Here is a 21,325-nt window from a genome sequence, read left to right on the forward strand (position 1 = left end):
CGGCAGGTGGAATTTCAACCACTGCACCACCAGGGAAGCCCAACTCTTTATTTTAAAGTAAATTTTTTAATAGAAATGTAACATACACAGAAAAAGTGCACAAATCAGAAGCACCAATGAATTTTTATAAAGTACATCTGTGGGACCAGATATTCACACTCAAAACTTTAAACGTTATCAGCAACCCAGAGCCCTGTCAGTATTCACCACAATCCTGCTTACTATCACCATGCATTTATTTCACCTGTTTCAGCTCTTCAAAAACGGAATCACATCATGTAGTAGGCAGCTTCTGAATGAGTCCCAATGACCTTTACGCCCTGGTATTAATGTCCTTGCTATATTCCCCTCTGGAACTAGAGACTTGCTTCTAAATAGAATGTGGCAAAAGTGATGGGATGGCACTTCCAAGATTAGCTGACGAAAGCCCTACCTTGTTCTCTCGCTTGCTCACTCTGATGGGAGACAGCTGCCCTGTTACGGAGCTGACCTAGGGAGAGACGTGTGTGGCAAGGAACTAAAGGAGGTCACCACCCCACAGCCAGTGAGGAGCTGAGGCCCTCAGTCCAGAGCTTATTAGGAGTGAATCCTGTCCAGAACCACCTAAGTACACTTGGAGGCAGATCCTCCCTCAGCTGAGTTTTCAAATGAGACCACAGCCCCAGCTGACACTTCAATTACAGCCTTGAGGCCAAGGCCCCCAGCTAAGCCACACCTGGATTCCTGACCCACAGAAACTGAGACCATAAATATATGTTACTTTAAGCTGCTAAATTTTGTGGTAATTTGTCATGAAGCAATGTATGATACGTACTCCTTTGTATCTGGCTTTTTTCAGTCGATATTAAATTTGTGAGATTCAGCCATATTTTTGTATATAGCAAGAGTTCATTCACTTTCATCGTATTCTATTGTACTGAAGTTACCACAATTTATTTATTCTCCTCTTGGAAGACATTTGGGTTATTTCTAGTTCGGGGCTATATGAATAGTGCTTCTTTGAACAGTCTTCTGCATGTCTTTTGGGACACATATGTACACACATCTGCTAAGGATGCACTAGGAGTGCAATTGCCAGGTCACAGGCTATGCATGTGTTTAGCTTTCCACAGTACTGCCAGCAGTTTGTAAAGTGCTGATATTAATTTACTGCTCCACCAGAAGTGCGTGGAGTTCCAGTTGCTACACATCCTTATCAGCTCTCTTTTTCATCTTAGCCATAACGATGGGCATATAGTGGTGTTACATTATGGTTTTAATTTGCATTTCCCTGATTAATTAATGTTTGTTTTAATTTAATTAATTTAATTACTTAACTTTCATTTCCCTCATTAGGATGAGCACCTTCTCAGGTTTTTTGGTTATTTTGGATATTCTTCCTTTTGACATGCCTGTTCAAGCATTGTCCATTTTTCTGTCAAGTTGTCTTTTTCTTATTGGGTTCTGATACAAACTGGAATCAAGGTCTTGTCAGAAATAGATATTGAAAAGAACTGTCATTCTTTGGTTTGTCTTTTCACTCTTCAGTGATTATTTTGTTGATTATTTAGATTGACAATCCATCTGGGATTGATTTTTGTATATGAGTTGACATAAGGGTCAAAATTAATTGTTTCTATATGAAGACCGACACATCACCATTTATTGAAAAAAAAATCCTTTATCCATTGTACTTTCACCTTTGTCAAAAACAAAGTGACCATATATATGAGTCACAGTCCAAACCTTTCTGTTCCATTGCTCTATTTCTATTGTGTCAACACCACATTGTTTTAGTTATCATAGCTTTAATGGGTCTTGTTGTCTGACAGTGTAAGTCCTACAGCTTTGTTCTTGTTTTTCATATCTTACTATTTCTTGGTCCTAAGAATCTCCACATAAATTTTAGACTCAGCTTGTCAGTTTACACACACACACACACACACACACACACACACACAAGGGATTCTGCTTCTTATTGCATTGAATTTGTAAAAAGTGCAGAGATTATCCTACTGCATTAAATCTGTAGAAAGTGTGGAGATTATTGATTTACAATGCTGAGCCTTGCAATCAATGACTATGATATATCTGTTCATTTATTTGAATATGATTTAATTTCTCTCAATAAAGTTTCTCAGTTTTCTGTGTAGATTTTTTGTAAACTTTTCATTATATTTATTCCTAGGTGTTTGATTTTTTAAAAATACTTTTATTATAAAATAAAAATAGATTCAGGAAACCACATAAGACAAATTTATAGCTTAATATTACAGGCAAATACCATTTTAACTGACACCCAGGTGAAGAAATAGAACTTTGCCTAAAGCCCCTCCATCTGTCCTGATCCAATTATGATTCCTTTCTTTCCCAAAGTAATCATTTTCCTGACTTTTATAATTGGCTCTTCCTTAAATTTCTTTATAAATGTTATCACCCAAGTTTGCCTCCCTAGACAGCATCGTTTAGTTTTGCCCAGTTTTAAATAATGACTTTTTCTCTTTTAATCTACAGGTTGCTTTTCCATCCTTTTATTGACCTTCAATTTACCTGCTGACATGTAGAGTTTCCCACATGTAGAGTTGACATGTAGAGTTTCCCACAATATGGGTTTTGCTGAATACATGTCCATGGTGCAGCTCAACACGTTCCTCTGTCCTATTTCCTGCAAAATGGGAAACTGATCAATCCTTTTGGGAAGACTATAGTCTGTGGTGTATTATTTCATCAGGAAGCAGGTAACATCTAGCTATTCTCCTTTTATGATGTTAGCAGCCACTGATACTTAGTGTCTAGATCTGTTAACTCATCACAGATTGCAAAATTATGATATTCTAAGTTGATCATTTCTTTTTCATTTATTGGCTGGAATACGTCTATGAAGAGATCTATCCCCTCATCTACAATTTGGTTACATAGTGGTACAGTTCATAGTGGAAAGACAGGATAAAGGCTTGTTTCTTCCCCCACCTCACTACATCACTGCCTTTTTTTTTTTTGGTACGCGGGCCTCTCACTGTTGTGGCCTCTCCCGTTGCGGAGCACAGGCTCCGGACGCGCAGGCTCAGCGGCCATGGCTCACGGGCCCAGCCGCTCCACAGCATGTGGGATCTTCCCAGACCGGGGCACGAACCCGTGTTCCCTGCATCGGCAGGTGGACTCTCAACCACTGCGCCACCAGGGAAGCCCCATCACTGCCTTTTTAAAAATCAGTTTTCATTATAATGATTTTTCTCCCAATTATACTCACAAGTTGACTTTTTTTTTAAATCCATAGAAACCCATGGATTTAAACACAGTTGATGAGTTTCAATTCATTGTAATTATTATCCTTATTGATGCTCAAATTGCTCCATTGTCCACTGAGAACCTCTTTACCTCTGGCTAAGTCCTTTTGAAATAACCCTAGTAGTCTTTGATAACTTTCTTGTTACTTGGTATCACAAGACTTTCCAAGTTCATCTCACACAAATGATCCAGACCTGAAATCAGCTTTCTAGACCACAATCTGGACCTTATGGATGACTTTTGCTATTTTGTTGGTCATTATTTCTAGGCCTAGTCAATGAACAGAGATAGAATGTGTATGTATGTATTTTTTTGTGTGTACATGTGCACATATATAGTCATATATAATTATATAGTACAGATATACAGTTAATATGTATCTATAGATAGAAATAGGCCTAACTATCTACATGTCTAATCTAAATATATGTAGAAATATATATATCATTAAAATACCTTATTAGTACAGATAATTCAAATTCAGCACTGCAGAGTTTTTAGTTAACCTCTTCTATATTACTTCTGTATTCCCTTTCTTCCCACCCTGAGAACCCTAGTTCTCAAATTCACAAGGGGTGTTATAATTAGACTATTTCATAATTGTTCATTTGCTCTGTTCCATATTACAAAACAGACTCAGGACAGAAATTCTAATATTATGTTTGGTAAACAATACGTTTATTGAAAACAGTTTTAACTTCATTTGGCATTTGTTCAATCTTTCTCTCTCATTTAAAGGACTGACATCTCCATTGCCAGAGCATATTGCCATTATATACTATACTCTCTCCATTTTAACCTTCATTTAGTTCTAATTCTATAATAACTATATTCTTACTTCTCACCATCGGTTCTTACACTGATTGCCTCTAGTCATTTTGGTTGTATGATGCTTATTCTTTGATAGATTCTTTCAGGGTTTATGTAATTAAGATACGTTGAGTTCTTGTATGTTGATAACAGGCGGCCTGTCTCCAATTATAAGTGAAAGTTAGTTTTGTTGGGATTAAAATTCCAAGCTCACTTCTTTCTTTAAGTCTAAAAATTTCTCTAGAATACACTTTGGTGTTGGTTGTTCAGGCTTAATAGTCTCAGGCATGTGCTGTACTCTTTCAATATGCAGTTTCTATTATTACTGTTATTATTAGTTTAGAAAAGTTTGTTGAATCATTTTGTTGGTATTTGTTCTGTTTCCTTGCTTTGATTTTCTTTTTTAGGGGCTCCCATCATTTGTATATTTTATTTTATTTCATTTTTTGCCTATGTACAATATTTGTCACATCCTCTTGAATCTTTAACAATTTCTTTTTTTTTTAATTTTAGATATTCCATAATCTTCACCTACTTTTCATAAGGTGTTATATGTTATGTTTATTCAGTCTTGTGCTTCTCCTGGTTAAGACTTCTTTTTTTCTTTTTTTTTTTTGGGCCCTGCCTCATGGCTTGCAGGATCTTAGTTCCCTGACCGGGGATTGAACCCCAGGCCCCCAGCAGTGAAAGCGCCAAGGCCTAACCACTGGACCACCAGGGAATTCCCAAGACTTCTTTTTTAAATGACTTTTTTTTCCCATTCTAATTCATTCCTGGGATCAGTTTCATGTTTGAACATTAAACCAACCTTACATTACTAGAATAAAGCCAATTTGATTGTGATATATTATTATTTTACATATCATGGATACAGTTTGTGCTTTTGTTTACACATTTTGCATGCATGTTCAAAAGAGAAACTGGCCTGTGATTCTATTCTTATAATATTCTTTTTAGTTTTGATCTGAAGCTTATGTTGGGCTTATAAAAATTCTGAGCAATATATTCTTTTCTGTCTCCTGGAAGATTTTTATGTAGGATTATCACTATTTCTTCCCTAAATATTTGGAAGAATTTACTTGCAAAGCCATTTATCCCTGGAAATCATTTTCTGTAAAGGTACTTAATTATACAAACAACTTTTTGAGTAGATATAGATTTTTTAGATATTTTTTCTTTCTTGGGTTAATCTTGTTAGGTTGCACTTTTTAAGAATTTATAATTTTGGATGAATTTTCAAATTTATAAATAAAAAATTATCATAATTTTAACAGCTTCATTGGGATATAATTTACATACCGTAATTTCAACCCTTTAATGTATACAATTCAGTGGTTCTTAGTGTAACCATCACAACAACCCAATTTTAGATTTTTGTCCCCCCACAAAAAAACCCACTACATATTAACAAGGTTTTTTCATTCTCCTCAACCCTCTCAGCCCTAGGCAACCACTAATCTACTTTCTGTCTCTACAGCTTTGCTATTCTGGGCATTTCATATAAATGCGACCATACAATATGTGGTCTTTTGTGAGTGGCTGCTTTTACTTTACATAATGCTTTCATGGTTCATCCATGTTGTAACATGGATCAATATTTCATTCCTTTTTATAGCTGAATGCTATTCTATTGTACAGATATTCCACATTTTGTTTATTCATTTATCAGATTGACATTTGAATTACTTCCACCTTTTGTTTTTATAAATATGCTTCTATGAACATTCATGTACAAGCTTTTGTGCAGATAATAAGCTTTTATTTCTCTTAAGTATATAGTTAGTAGTGGAACTGCTGGGTCATAGGGTAACTCTATGTTTAACACTTTGAGGAACTGTCCAGCTGTTTTGTAAAATGGCCACACCATTTTACATTCCCACCAGAAACGTATGTGGGTTTCAATCTCTTGTCTTAAGGCCTAGCATGTCATCTATACTGGAAAAGGTTTCACATGTAGTTGAGAAGGATGTGTATTTTACTGTTCAGTTGAGTGTTCTATAGACATTTATTAGGTCTTGTTAATTCATAGTGTTGTCCAAGTCTTCTATATCCTTGTTGATCTTCTGCCTAAATGTTCTATCCATTAATGACCGTGGAGTACTGAAGCCTTTACCTAATGTTGTGGAATTATCTATTTCTTCATTCATCTATTTCTATCTATTTCAATTCTTCATGTATTTTGGTATCTTCTTCATGTATTTTGGTTTTATCTTATTCAGGGCACATATGTTAATAATTTTTGTATCTTCCCTTTCTTTTAATCATAAAATGTCCCTTTTCATATCTAGTAACTTTTGTTTTTGTTTTAAAGTCTATTTTTTCTGGTATTAGTATAGCTACTTCAGCATTCTTATGGTTGCTATTTGCATGATATATATTTTTTCATCCTTTTACTTTGTACACATTAGACCTTTGAATCCAAGGAGTGTCTCCTATAGAAAACATTTTTTTAAACACAGTTTGACAATATCTGCCTTCTTTTGATTGTATTGTTTAATTCATTTACATTTAGTTTTTATTATTATATGGTAGGATTTATTTATGTCTATCATTTTACCTTTTGTTTTCTACATGTCTCATGTTTTTGTTTTTTTGTTATTGTTGTTGTTCCTCCATTTTCCTTTTATATTAAGTGGATATTTTCTACTGTAACATTTAATTCCTTTAATGATTTTTAACCACATTTTTTGAGTAATGGCTGCTCTAGGGCTTATGTAATACATCTTCTCAGAATCTCTTCAGATTTATACTAACTTCATTCCAGTGAGAAACAGAAACTGTACTTTTATAGAGCTGTATGACTTCTCTTTTTTGTTTTTATTACATTTATATATGTTACATACTTAACAACATATTATTATAATTATTACTTCACATAAGCTTATCTTTTAAAGGAGCTTAGAGAAGAAAGTAGAGCAAATAAATATTTATAGAGTTTGTTTGGTTAATCTATTTATTTACCATTTCTGGTTCTCTTCCTTTCTTCCTGCAGATTCAGGTTATGATCTAGTGTCATTTTTATTCTAATACAGCTTTGTTCTCACTGCCTTCTTTGTACCATATCATCAAATATATGACATTTCTTTATGTTATATATAGAACAATCCAAATATAATCTTATTGTTTATGCACTTACTTTCTAAATTAGTTAAGAGAAGGAGAAGAAATTTGAAATTGGATTATCTTTTATAATTCCCTACACAACTGCTCTAGTCAGCATTTTTTGTTTTGTTTTTATGGCTTGAGTTACTGCCTGCTATCATTTGAAGAACTTCCACTAGTATTTCTTGTGAAGCCCGTTTGCTAACAATGAATTCACCCAGTTTCTGTTTCTGTGTCTGTGTTATGGTACAGTACTGATGATAAGTTGTGGAGTGGTAGGAAAAACTAAAATGTGATGTACTGTATGATGTATGTTTTACTGAAATGGCTTTGTCAAATTATAATGATTTATGAGAGAAATCACATAAAGCTAGCATCACAATTCTCCAGGAATGTTCTGTAGAATGCTGATGTTAATGATGAATATGTGAATCCCAAATCTTTCATTTGTATTGACCTTATCATCATTAATTCTTCTCCCAACAATGCCATAACTATAGTTGAGTTCTAAAGTGTACCTTCCTCTTTTCCCATAGAAATTGTCCCACAATTTCAAAAAGTTCTCAAAGGTGAAAAAGTTCACATGAAGTTTATCACGTTTGCAAATGCCAGTGAAAATGCTAAGGTAACACTGTCCAAAATGCAATATTCTTCTGTGAGAGCACCCAATTTTAAACAAATACACATTTTCTAAATACAACTTAGACCTGTGACATGTTTTGGCCAATGAAGTGTGAGCAGACGTGATGGCCTTAAATGAGCAACAGAGGCCTTAAATGGGCTTGTACGGTTGGGCTCACCTCTTATGTTTCAGTGAACTTTGTAAGAAGACAGAGCCTGAGAGTTGTGGTCTCACAGTTGGGCTCCAGAGTAAGATGTGTGGGACAGACCTCAAACTGACCCAAAATATGGAGCAAAAGCAGCCATCTAGAGGTCTCAAAGAGAGCCACTGCAGCTAGCCCATAGGCCCAAGAAAAATAAATTCTTGTTTATGTAACTGAGTTTTGGGGCGATTTGTTCCAAAGCATTATCACAGCAAGAGCTGACTAATACAACATCCTCCAAATCATTGTTATGTAGATGGCTGCCACCATGCCTACATGTAAGGCAATTGTGTACTCAAATTTTGAGAATTCTTGAACTCTTGGTGCCTCTCCAACACAATTTACATGGCTAAAGTTTCCCCAAATAAGTTCACTAATGTACCACAAAGATCTCCCTAAACTTTTATTAAATGTAATTCAAAGTTCTTTCTATTCATTTTCTGCTTCTATGTAGTTAAAATGCTTTTTATGAATCTAAAAGGATGGAAAATTGTAACAAAACATCTTTGTAGATAGCTGTTATTCACAAAGGAAAATTACAAACAAAATAGGCATTTCACTGAGTGTAGAGCACTGATGCCCTGAGTGCCTCTAAATGCCAAGTGAACAAAGGCACTTAATAAATATTGAATTCTGCTCTCTCCACTTGAGAGGGAGAGCAAGCTATTCTAAAGTGGTGGAGGGGTGCTCTTAGCAGCTATTTGCAACACTCTGTGAGCTTGGACACTGTGTAGCTACGAAGAAACCTTTTGTCTAAGGAAACTAACTAAAGAAACTTGAAAGTGGAAAAAGAGAGAAAGAATGAGAGATACCTTCTCATGGTGACTCATTCACTTATTCGTTCATTTACCAAATATTTACTATGTGTATAATACTGTGCCGAGAACTGCACAGAACACAGAGATGTACCTCTGTTCTCAGGGAGGTTAGATACCAGAGAGTGAGATAAGATGTAGATGCCTTATGGCAGTTCCATATATGTCTTGTTAAACTGTTTACAAGTTCAGGGGAGAAAAGGGATCCATATCTTGCTTGGATTCTCAGTGAAGTTTTCCCAGAGAAGGAGGTGTAAAATAGATTGACTAGAAAAAAAAATTAATGTAATAGGTAGGTATGAAAGGCAGCAAAGATGCAGAGACAATTAGATCCAGTTATTTTTTTAAAAGTCTAGAAAGTGAAATTAAAGCCAAATTATGGAGGGTCTTGAATGTCAATCGTAAGAGTTTGGCTGTATTGTGTTGGCAATGGGTGTCATGGATGGTTTGGAACAGGGCAATGGCATAATCCGAGAACCTTAGGAGGTGTAATAGAGGTTGTAGGGAGGAAGATAGGAAGACATGCTATTCTCCGAAGCAATCATCGCAATCCAGGTATAAAATAATAAATGGTAGAACTGGAGTAATGGCAACACAGATGGAAGGGAGGAGTATGAGAGACCCTATAAAGAAAAACTGTCAGGGCTTGGTCATTGATTGGATACATTCATTTATCCATTTAACAAAGGTTATCAGTAACTGTGCTAGTCACTGGCGATGCAAGAGTAAGCAAAACAGACATGATTTCTTCCTCTCGGACCATATGGTAAACACCTATCTAAAACTGGATGTGAAATGTGATGAAGGCTATAAGCGAGAGGTACGTGGTGTTATGTGAGCTACGGTAGGGGGATGTGATGAGTTGAGTAGGTAGGGGGTACTTTCTTGACAAAGTGACACATGAGAAAAGATGAGAAGGATGAGGAGGCATCAATCAGTTGCAAACTAAACAGAAGGACTTTTCATGCAGAGGGGCAGAATGGGCAATGTGCCGTTGTAAGTATGCAGGCCTGAAAGGAGGCCACTGTGGGCTGGATGATTGAGAATGAAAGGAAGGAGGTGCAAGACGAGGCTGCAGAGATCATGCTCCATCCTGCCAAGGGGATGCCCTGCCCTGCGGACTAGTGCACCCAGAGTGCCAGTGCACAACAAGATGAGAAGCTTGCTCTAGAATGCAAGTCAACACACTGTTTCTTTCATCAAGAAAGTCTTGCCTGTTAAACTAAACAGTATATATCTAGTGGAGGTATGATTTACATTCTGAAGCAAGGGCCTTATCTTACAGAATGGCAACAGTTCTCAACTGGCAGCCAGCCTGTGAATCTACATTTTAGACCACTGTGAGGAGGTCTGTCTTTATCCTAAGAGCAATGGAAAGTCACAGAAGGATTTGAAGAGGAGTTGGTGGTGGCTGTGTCATGGAACATGGATTGGAAGGCAGCCAGAGTCAGCAGAAAGAAGATGATGAAGTTTGTGTCTGAAACCTTACTTTCTTGGTGAAATAAGAGGTATCCTCTTCAGGTGAGAGAACAAGGACACACAACAGAGTCTAGTGGGACATGAAAAGAGTGGAGAAAGAGTCATTGTTAACAGCCATAAGTAAGGGAGTAGAAAAAAGAAATGGGGACCACATGTCAGTTAAAATAAGACAGCCTGTGTTGTTGCCATAGCTCTGTGACTGGATCTAACAAACGCATTGCTCTGAAAGCAGGTCCAGAGAAGATGAATGTTAGAGATGAGCAGAATGCATCTGCAGTGAGGTTCCATGGGAAGGTAAAATGGCTTGGCAGTCTGGGTATAATGTTGTCATGATGGACCAGCAGTCAACTACAGGGAATCAGAGGTAAAATGATAAACTGTATTCTAGTCAAACTTACTCTCACCAGAGCCCTGAAGGAGGAGAGTCCACATCTTGTACTGCCCAGTAGCCATGTCCCTCCCAGGGCAGGTACCTGCAGGGAAGCCAAGGCAGCTTGTCTTGGGCCAGGCATGGATCTGGCTTGTCAGAGGATCCCAGAGGTGCTATGGGGAGGCAGCTGTTGCTCACCATGTTCAGGGAAGCTGGAACACACCAGATGCTGAAAAGAAAACCAAAGCCACTATTAAGCCATAACTAAATGTTAAGGAGGGAAGAGATGATCAGGCAAGCCTTGACTGCCAGACAGAAAATAGGGAAGCTCGAGGAAAACACATTTTAAATTAATATGTTAGATGATTAATTAATATGATGAAGCTTCCCTGAAGTTCATCTGTAGGCAGTAGCCACAAGGTGCTAGTAATGACTTATATGGAGAATAGATGAGAAAGTCCCAGTAGTCATTAATCAGCACTTCCTCTGTACCAACACTGTGCTAGGCATAGGGAATACAAGGATGAATGAGACACTTTCCCTGCCTTCAAAGGGCTTATAGTCTATGGAAGGAAAACTATCTAAAAAGATGCTTATCATTGGAGACACTAAGTATTATGATACAGGGATGTCAGGGAGCACAGTAGTGAGGCACTAAACAAGCAGGGGAGGAGAGATGAGGGTCAGGGAAAGAAAGCTTCCCAGGGAAGCTGGCCCCCAACCTGAGGCTGGGAAACAGGCGGGTGTCAGCTTTCTGAAGAGCAAGCAGAAGAGGAGGGTCTTAAGTAAAGAAGCAACATCTGTAAAGGCCCAGGAAGGAATGATAGAACATCAGAAACTACAAGCTGGTCCACATGTCTAGAGAAGACATTCAGGAAGGAGTGTAGCCAGAAGTAAGACAAAAGAGGTAGTCAAATCGTGAAGGAGCTTATATGCCAAGCTAAGGAACACAGATCTGATGCTGAGGACAATGAGAAATATGCGGCTTTCCAGGAAGGGGACACGGATTCGTGCCCCGGTCTGGGAGGATCCCACATGCCACTAAGCGGCTAGGCCCATGTGCCATGGCCGCTGAGCCTGCACGTCCGGAGCCTGTGCTCTGCAACGGGAGAGGCCACAACAGTGAGAGGCCCGCGTACCGCAAAAAAAAAATAATAAAGACATCACCCTGGAGGGGAAAGTTAAGCCTGAACAGGAAATAAGATCACCCAGAGAAACTGTGAAATGTCCGAAGGGGTGGACACTGAGGATGGGAACCTAAAGAACACCTACATTGAAACTGGGTAAGCAAGAGACACCCAAGAGTGAGACTGTGAAGAAGGAATTAGAGAGGGATAAAAAAAATCAAGTGGCTTGATGGAAAACACAGAAGAGGGAGCTTTAAGAAGACAGGAGACAACTACATTAAATGATGCTGGAGACTAAAAAAAATGGATGTAGCGACACAGAAATCATACTGACAAGGATTCCCACTCTCACCACTTACATTCAACATAGTTTTGGAAGTCCCAGCTGCAGCAATCAGAGAAGAAAAAGAAATAAAAGGAATCTAAATAGGAAAGGAAGAAGTAAAACTGCCCCTATTTGTAGATGACATGATACTACACAAAGAAAATCCCAAAGAGCCACCAGCAAACTACTAGAGCTCATCAATGAATTTGTTGCAGGATACAAAATTAATACTCAGAAATCTGCTGAATTTCTATACAATAACAATGAACTATCAGAAAGAGAAATTAAGGAAACAATCCCACTTACCATTGCATCAAAAAGAATAAAATACCTAGGAATAAACCTACCTAAGGAGGCAAAAGACCAGAACTCCAAAAACTATAAGACACTGATAAAAGAAATTGAAGATAACACAAACAGATGGAAAGATATTCCATGTTCTTGGATTGGAAGAATCAATAATGTTAAAATGACCATACTACCCAAGGCAATCTATAGATTCAATGCAATCCTTATAAAAATGCCAATGGCATTTTTTCACAGAACTAGAACAAAAAAAATTTTTAATTTGTATGGAAACACCAAAGACCCTGAATAGCCAAAACGATCTTGAGAAAAAAGAACAGAGCTGGAGGAATCACGCTCTGTGACTTCAGACTATACTACAAAGCTACAGTTATCCAAACAGTATGGTCCTGGCACAAAAACAGAAATATAGATCAATGGAACAGGTTAGAAAGCCCAGAAATAAACCCATGCACTTATGCCAATCTATGACAAAGCGGGCAAGATTATGCAATGGAGAAAAGACAGTCTCTTCAATAAGTGGTGCTGGGAAAACTGGACAGCTACATGTAAAAGAATGAAATTAGAACATTCTCTAACACCATATACAAAAAGAAACTCAAAATGGATTAAAGAGCTAAATGTAAGACTGGATACTATAAAACTCTTAGAAAATAACATAGGCAGAACACTCTTTGACACAAACACAGCAATATTTTTTTGGATCCATTTCCTAAAGTAAAGGAAATAAAAGCAAAAATAAACAAATGGGACCTAATTAAACTTAAAAGCTTTTGCAAGCAAAGGAAGTGATCAACAAAATGAAAAGACTACCTACTGAATGGGAGAAAATATTTGCAATGGATATGCCCAATAAGGGATTAATATCCAACATATATAAACAGCTCATAAAACTCAACATCAAAAAAACTAACAACCCAATTAAAAAATGGGCAGAAGAACTGAATCGACATTTTTCCAAAGAGGAAATGCAGATGGCCAACAGGCACATGAAAAGGTGCTCAACATTGTTAATCATCAGGTAAATGTAAATCAAAACTACACTGGGGTATCACCTCACTCCTGTCAGAATGGCTAGCATCAAAAAGAGCACAAACAACAAATGCTGGCAAGGATGTAGAGAAAAGGGAACCCTGGTACACTGTTGGTAGGAATGTAAATTGGTGCAGCCACTGTGGAAAACAGTATGGAGGGTTCTCAAAAAAATAAAAATAGAACTACCATATGACCCTGCAACTCCACTCCTGGGTATATATCCGAAAAAAACAAAAACACTAATTTGAAAACATACACGTACCCCAGTGTTCATAGCAGCATTATTTACAATTGCCGAGATATGGAAGCAACCTAAGTGTCCATCAAGAGATGAATGGATAAAGAAGATGTGGTACATGTAACCAATGGCATACTACTCATCCATAAAAAAGAACAAAATTTTGCCATTTGTAGCAACATAGATGGACTTGGAGGGCATTATGCTAAGTGAAATAAGTCAAACAAAAACAAATACTGTATGATATCACCTATATGTGAAATCTAAAAAATACAACAAACTAGTGAATATAACAAAAAAGAGGGAGACTCACAGGTATAGAGAACACACTAATGGTTGCCAGTGTGGAGGGGGAGGAGGGGGCAATACAGGGGTGGGGAAGTGAGAGATATAAACTACTGGGTGTAAGATAGGCTCAAGGATGTATTGTACAACACAGAGAATATAGCCAATATTTTGTAATAACTGTAATGTAAAGCAACCTTTAAAGATTGTATAAAATTTTTTTAAAAAAGAAATCATACTGAAAATTGGAAACAATTTAAATGTCCATCAACAGGAAAATACACATATAAATTATTCTATTTCCCTACATGGGAATCTTACATAGCGAGGAAAGTACATGAACTAGACAGATCTTTATGTGTCAGCATGGATGAACCTAGCAAAGATAACACTAAATAAAGCAAGTAACAAGAGAAAACACAGTAGAATACTATATGCTGTTTAAGAATACCTAAAAATATAGCATAAATCTAAAGACATCCATGGCAGTGTTGGAGACCAAGTTCAGAAGAGTGGTTACCCAGGGTCAGCTGGGGAGTGGCTGTGTTTGGGAAAGTGGTCACACCAGACTCTTCAACAGGAATGGTAATGTTTCACTTCACACACTGGCTGGAGGACGGAGGAGTGTCTGCGATGTTATAATGTGAGCACGCTGCATGTGAAAGCCATTGTTGACCACATCTAAGGGATTTGATGCGCAGGAGATGGTAGTGGGTGGAGGCATCCAGAAGGTGGTGGTAGAAGAGGAACGTTGTACACGTAACGCCTAAGGCCTGACCAGAGGACGACCGCTGTTCTAGACACTGGATAAGGTTTGGAGCATCCAACTTCTACGGCCAATGTTAAAAGACAAACTGAGGCATATTTAAAATTTTAAGAGTTTATTTGAGCAAAAATAGATTCAATTCAGGCAGCACCAAACTGAAAGTGGTGAGGAGCACTCCAGCCACAGGAGCTGCAGAGGTTTTTATTTTAAAAGGGCAGAAGCAAAGCAAGTAAATTACTGACTTGCTATGGCTGTAAAGCCTAGTTGGTGGTTTGTGACTGGTTGTCCTTAGCGGTTTTCGTAATCTTGAGGCATTTACAGGCTTAGATTTTGGTTGGTTTATGCAGGCGGCCACATCACTAATCTAACGGCCTCCTTGCAGGGTTAATTTATTAACACCAATTGTCTGAGTTCTTCCTCTTACTTAGTTATTTCACTTCCTACGCCTCAGTTTCTCCTTTGTAAAGTGGATATTCAGTAGTAAATTCTCTGTGGAGTTGTTAGGAAAACTGAATGATTTCATACTGAAACAGTGCTTAAAATAATGCCTAGGAGACAGAAAGTACTAGTTACCAGAGTTAGCCATCATTATCAGTACAAAACAAAGTGATTATTAGTAACCACGATCATGTCCTGAATGCATGGAACACGTGACCATTTGCCAACCACCTTGTCAAGTCAAAAGAAATTACAGAAATTAAGAGCTCTCCGCAGAAATTTACACACCCGTGCACGAGGTAAGGGACCACAGGCACTCAGCTTTTCATGTGTCCCTCACGGAGTGCACGCTTTCTCTTGGGCGGGGCGAACACAGACACTTATCGGGAGTTTAACTACTTTTAAAATGCATTGAGGGCATCCCTGGTGGCGCAGTGTTTGAGAGTCCGCCTGCCAATGCAGGGGGCACGGGTTCGTGCCCCGGTCCGGGAAGATCCCGCATGCCGCGGAGCAGCTGGGCCCGTGAGCCATGGCCACTGAGCCTGCGCGTCCGGAGCCTGTGCTCCGCAACGGGAGAGGCCACAACAGTGAGAGGCCCGCGTACCGCAAAAAAAAATAAGAATAAAAAATAAATAAAATGCATTGATACAACCATATCTCACTTTTATTTGGATCAGTCAGTAAACGCCTTCTGGAAACCCCCAATTCTCCAAACCACCTACTTTTCGCGCTGCCCTAGTCTCGAAGCTCCCTCCCCTGCTCCTCAGGCCGGGTCCCCATGGGAGGCGGGGCTGCGTGCTGACGCACGACGAGCTCACTGACGTCTTCTAGCCCCGCCCCCACGGCGCCGCCAACCGGCTTGAACCGCAGCCCCGCGGCGCGGAGGGCGATGAGGCTGGCGCCAACTGCCTGCTCTGCGGCGCGGGAAGCGGCGTGGGAGCGCGGCATCGAGGGGCCGGCCTAGCTGGGGCCCGTAGCCCTCCGTCTTCTGGCTGGTACGCAGGTCCTGCGCACGCTGCGTGGCCGCAGCCGCCGGGCGGTGGGCGCCGGAGGGACCGGGAGGCGAGCCGGGGTCCCCAGGCGGGTGTGGGCATCGTGCCCGCAGGCAGCGTCCCCCGAGGCCGCGCTGGGGCCATGATCCACTCGGTGAAGCTGCGCCGCGACAGCGCGGCCGACTTCGTCTCGCACTATGAGTACCTGTGCGCGCTGCAGGACTCGGTGCCTCTGCCCGCCGTGCGCGCTTCTCTGCGGGAGGGCGTGCTGGACTTCAACGCCGACCGCCTCCGCGGGCTGGACTGGGCGCCGCTTCTGAGCACCCTCAAGATTAATAAAGATCTGCCCCTGATCTGTATCAAGAGCTTCTTCCAGCCATGGCTTGGCGAGACAGGTTTGTAGTTCCCGCTTCCAGGGGCTCTGGTGTCGGCGCTGCGAAGCGGGGTTTGATGGTGCAAGGTGGAGGGTGGGCACTAGAACCGGTGCCCAGTGCCCGAGTGTGCGTGCACTAGACGGGGCGTGCGGCCTAGGACTCCTGCGGAGTGCCTTAAGGCTTCTAGGTCTCAGTGTTCTCATCTGTAGTATGGGCTTAACAGGACCCACTCTCTGTGGCGGTTACAAGGAGGCACTTTGTTAATGCTTGTAGACTCTACAATGTAGCACAGTTTGGAGCATCGTTAATTGTTCCACAGATGTTACTTGGTCTGTTGAATGACTTTGTCCCGTACAGACCAAAGCGATTAGGAAATTGATATATCCCAGCTTCATTTCCTTTCCATTAAAACAGGGCTCAGGAAAAAAAAAATTTTTTTTTAAATAGTCGTATCATATAGTGGGAAGAGCACAGGTGTGAAGGTAGCTTAGGGTTTGAGTTCTAGGGCTTATGCTCTCTGTGGCCTGGGCAGGTTACTTTTGAACTACATTCCCCACACTTGTAAAATGACATTAAAAACCACTCTTTCTGTGGGTTCTTAGAATTAATGAAGTAGGTTATGTGGGTAAAGTATCCTGGCACTTGAATGAGTTGTCAGAACCAAGGGCTGCTGGAGACGATGCTTCTGCCGTAGGAAATCTTCCCTTCTACTGGGCGGCAGGTAAACACAAGCACAGTAGTCAGTGCTCTGGAAGCTGGTGCTAAAGAGCACAGAATCTTTTTTTTTTTTTAATTTTTATTTTATATTGGAGGACAGTTGATTTACAATATTGTGTTAGTTTCAGGTGTACAGCAAAGTGATTCATTTATACATATATCCATTCTTTTTCAGATTCTTTTCCCATACAGGTTGTTATAGGATATGGAGTAGAGTTCCCTGTGCTATGCAGTAGGTCCTTGTTGATTACCTATTTTATATATAGTCGTGTGTATATGTTAATCCCAAATTCCTAATTTATCCCTCCCCCCCACCTTTCCCCTTTGCAGAGCACAGAATCTTGGAAGGGAAAGTTCAGGGTAGGATTCTTGGAGGAGGTGCCATCCTTTCTAAGGATATGTAGAAGCTCCTGGGGTAGTAGGAGGGAGAAGTGTGTGTCAAAGTTTGAGAAATATAAGAAAAAATGGCAAAACTAAGGTACAGGAGTGGAACTCAGGGTTTGGGAAAGAAATGAGAGTTGATACTGGAAACCTAGTGGGGCCCAACAGAAAGGGGCCTTGTTTGTCCTGTCAGAAGTTTGGATGTTTATCCTGAAGGCTGAGGGAAACACTAAAGAACAGTGAGATGGACTTCTAGTTTAGAGGCTCACTCGGACCTCCGTATGGAAGGCAGTTGATTGGGTGCAGGGTGAATTGTAATCTAAGGGTCCCACTTAAGTTATAAAAGGTGGGACTGGATTTTGGAGATCCAAGAGAGATTGGGTGGGGCCTGGTGACCAGTTAGAAAAGGGAGGGCAGCAAGTGTGGGTGACAGTTTACAGCTGCATCTTTGTGTGAGATACAGAGCACAGTAGGAAGGGATTGGGGATGGGGAGAGGATCTTACTTCATCTTCAGTGCTTTAGAGGGGCCTGGTAGACGGGTCTGGGCCCAGGGTACAGATCTGGGCTTTTTGGGAGGACAGGTGTTTGAAGGCATGGGAGAGACTTAGGTTACCCACAAGAAGATCCAAAGAGTCATAGGTCTGAGAGTTTTTTAGGTGGGTAAATTTGAGGATGTTTATAAGCTGAGAAAAAGTAGCCAGCAGAGGAAGAGTGTGAAGATCTAGGAGAGGAAATGATTGTTCATTTGTTTTCAAAAACCTGAATACTTGTCATTTGCCTGGCCCTTTTCTAGGATCTGGGGTTCACACCATCTGTTATCTCTTCTTCAAGGACAGTTCAACTCATCCCCTGGTGAAGAGAAGTCAGATTATTCTTTGCATCCCACTCAGGTGTAGGAACTGTTCTGTACCTCTGAAGGGACTTTACTTAACCAGAGTACTACCTTAGAAATCAAAAGAAATTATAGCTGGAAGGGACCGTAAAGGCCACTGTACTTAATTTTGCCTAATATTTTACATTGAATATAAGAAAAATTTATTGCCGAGCCCATTCTCTTCAGAGCTCCTTCACTGAACTTTCTTTATGTCTTGCATCCAGTGGGTCTAGCTCGTAGATTTTGGCCTCCTCCTAAATTTGCTTCTTCATCCATATTACATTTTGCCAGGACTATGGCAGAAGCTCCTAGGTGATTTCGCGGCCCCTGGGCTCAGTTCCTCTAAGTTCATCTGCCTACTGGGTTGAGCGATCTTCTACAATAAAAAGATACACTTAAAACAACGCTGCTAATGGCTTGCCCACACAGATTTAGTGCATACTAGCTGCCCAGCGTGTGCTCTGCACAGAGGCGTGTAGTCTGAACTGTGCTCTTCCAAGCCTCATGGGACTATTTGGCCCTGAGAAAGGGGAGCTTTCTGTGATCACTCCCTTTATCTAATCGGTCCTTCAGCAGCGGGGCGCCTTTTTCTAATTAGCGGAGGCACCCTTACTCAGCCAGTGGTAGCCCCAGGCCTCATCACCTGTGGGATGCAAGCCATGCTCTCTCCCAGGCCTGCTTCGGCCAACATCTCTATTTTAATTTCTGTCTCTTCTCACACTTGGACCCCTGGCCTTTAGTCATCCCCACCTGCAGTATTTACAGTGCCCAGCAGGTGTCAGGCTTGAGTGTCTTTGCACAGGTGCTCTCTCTGCAGTTAATGCACCTCCTACTGCAACTCTGCATAGTCTCATCTTTCTAGATTCTACTTCAGGGTTATCATGAAGCCATCACTTAGATATAACTTTTTGCCTCCAAAGGAATCTCTGTGCATAAAGGTTATGTTTCTTTATCTCATGTGATTGAAATTTTGAGTTTACACATGTCCCTCCTTAATGAAGGCTTTAAGGGCAGGAGTCGTTTCTAAACCTTAGCACAGAGCAGATGCTTTTTTTTTTTTAGGTGCTTTTTAATGATGATAAAATGTATGGTTTAAATCACTCATCTTACAATAATTTTGCTTTAGGTTCTGACAGAAATAAAGTTTACAGAAGTCGTGTTCCTGCGATAAGAAATAAAGATGTGACCTTCCAGTTGTGTAAAGCTCTTAAATGCTGTGTAAGTGCGTCAGGTGCGCTAAGGAACCTGGAGCTAAATGGGCTAGTTCTGAGAGAGAGAGACTTAACTATGTTAACAAAGGTAAGCCTTCATTGTGTCCTGCCAACATTTGATAGCTGCTTTTGGGGCATACTAAACCAATAAAATTTTAAACTTTTTCTCCCCATTAAAGGGATTGAATAAATCGGCCACTTTGGTGCACCTGTGTCTTGCGAATTGTCCAATTGGAGATGGAGGTTTAGAAAGTGAGTTTCAGTCTTGTTTAAGTCTCTTCCCATCAGACTGGTCTCATGATTTCCTACACACCATGTTACTTCCTGTCCACCTTTTCTTGCTGTTCATGCCTGGATTGTCTCCTGTACCTGCTCAAACCTTGGTCCATTCTCATTTGTACCATGGAAGTTTGTCATGCTGGATACTGTCAGAACTAATTTTACTTAAGTTTGTGTTAAGCCACAAACCACACATTTTGTATATTTTCTGTCTTTTGTGTTTGTTTATATTTTTATGGTTTCTCTTCAAGAAATATTATGGGAAGGGAAATAGCAAGATGTAAAGAGCAAAGAAGTCATCATTATCTTTAAATTGTTAAAACATCTATCTGCAATCATAATTATAATGCACTGTGGTATGTGTTAAAATAGGAAATATATGTAACGTCCCATAGGAGCAGCAAACTCAGTGGTGTTGGCGGGGGTGTATCATGGAAGTAATCACAAAGCAGGTGACTGTTGGTTGGGGTCCTGAAACATTTGTGTGTGTTCCCTGTGTCCAGTAGTGGTCTGGAGGGGTCAGGAAGCCTGCCTTTCAATTTGAGGGAACAGAGGGTTTGATGTCCTCTATCTTTTATTGCTCTAGTATATTGCATAGCACCTAATAAAATACTGGATTTATATTTGACATTTAAATCGTTGATTGATAATCAAGATTGGGATGTATCATTGGAAATGAAAATCGAAGTCTTATGCTTTTTAGGTTTTTCTTTTTCTTCCTATGTCTCAAAAGGTATGTAGTACTTTAGTGGTTGGGAATAAAGTTTGCAGTATCCAGTGTATCCAGTTTTAGTATCTAAATAGAATTAAACTGTTGCTGTAAACTAGAATAACATTTTGTTACTGACAAGTTTTAGAATGTATCGGTTCGTCAATTACCTGTTTGGGAAGATTGTAGTTAATGATTTCAAGAATGTGGCTATAAACGTCCAATTGACTCAAGAAAAGCAAATAAGTCAAGACTGACAAATGTATAGGCTTTTCATCTTATTGTGTGTGTGGTTTTTTTTTCCCTTTTAGTTATTTGTCAAGGTATAAAGAACTCTATCACTCTTAAGACAGTAAACTTCACCGGGTGTAATCTGACATGGCAGGGAGCAGATCACATGGCCAAGATCTTAAAGGTGATTTTATGTTTAAACTTTCATGAAAACATATGTGATTGAAGCACATTAATATATTGATACAGATGGCAGTTCATTATTGTGTTTTGATACATGTGAGTGCAGCTGTAGTTTTGTTGAAAGAATATGACCAGTTTTCAGTTTGGGATTCTACCATTTAGTAAAGTTAGTCCACTTAATTTTAG

General features: G+C 39.8%; 1 protein-coding gene across 1 annotated transcript in view; it reads left to right on the forward strand.

The window, feature by feature from the left end:
• The first annotated feature begins 16,321 nt into the window (after window positions 1-16,321).
• The window catches only part of CEP78 (centrosomal protein 78), a 68,941-nt gene continuing 63,937 nt past the window's right edge, over window positions 16,322-21,325 (forward strand). Inside the window, exons 1-4 of the mRNA XM_065879900.1 lie at window positions 16,322-16,574; window positions 19,653-19,825; window positions 19,917-19,989; window positions 21,037-21,140. Of these exons, the coding sequence (XP_065735972.1) occupies window positions 16,322-16,574; window positions 19,653-19,825; window positions 19,917-19,989; window positions 21,037-21,140 (603 nt within the window). The remainder of the gene's footprint in view (window positions 16,575-19,652; window positions 19,826-19,916; window positions 19,990-21,036; window positions 21,141-21,325) is intronic.

This window comes from Phocoena phocoena, chromosome 6, assembly GCF_963924675.1.
Source record: "Phocoena phocoena chromosome 6, mPhoPho1.1, whole genome shotgun sequence".
NCBI classification, from domain to species: Eukaryota; Metazoa; Chordata; class Mammalia; order Artiodactyla; family Phocoenidae; genus Phocoena; species Phocoena phocoena.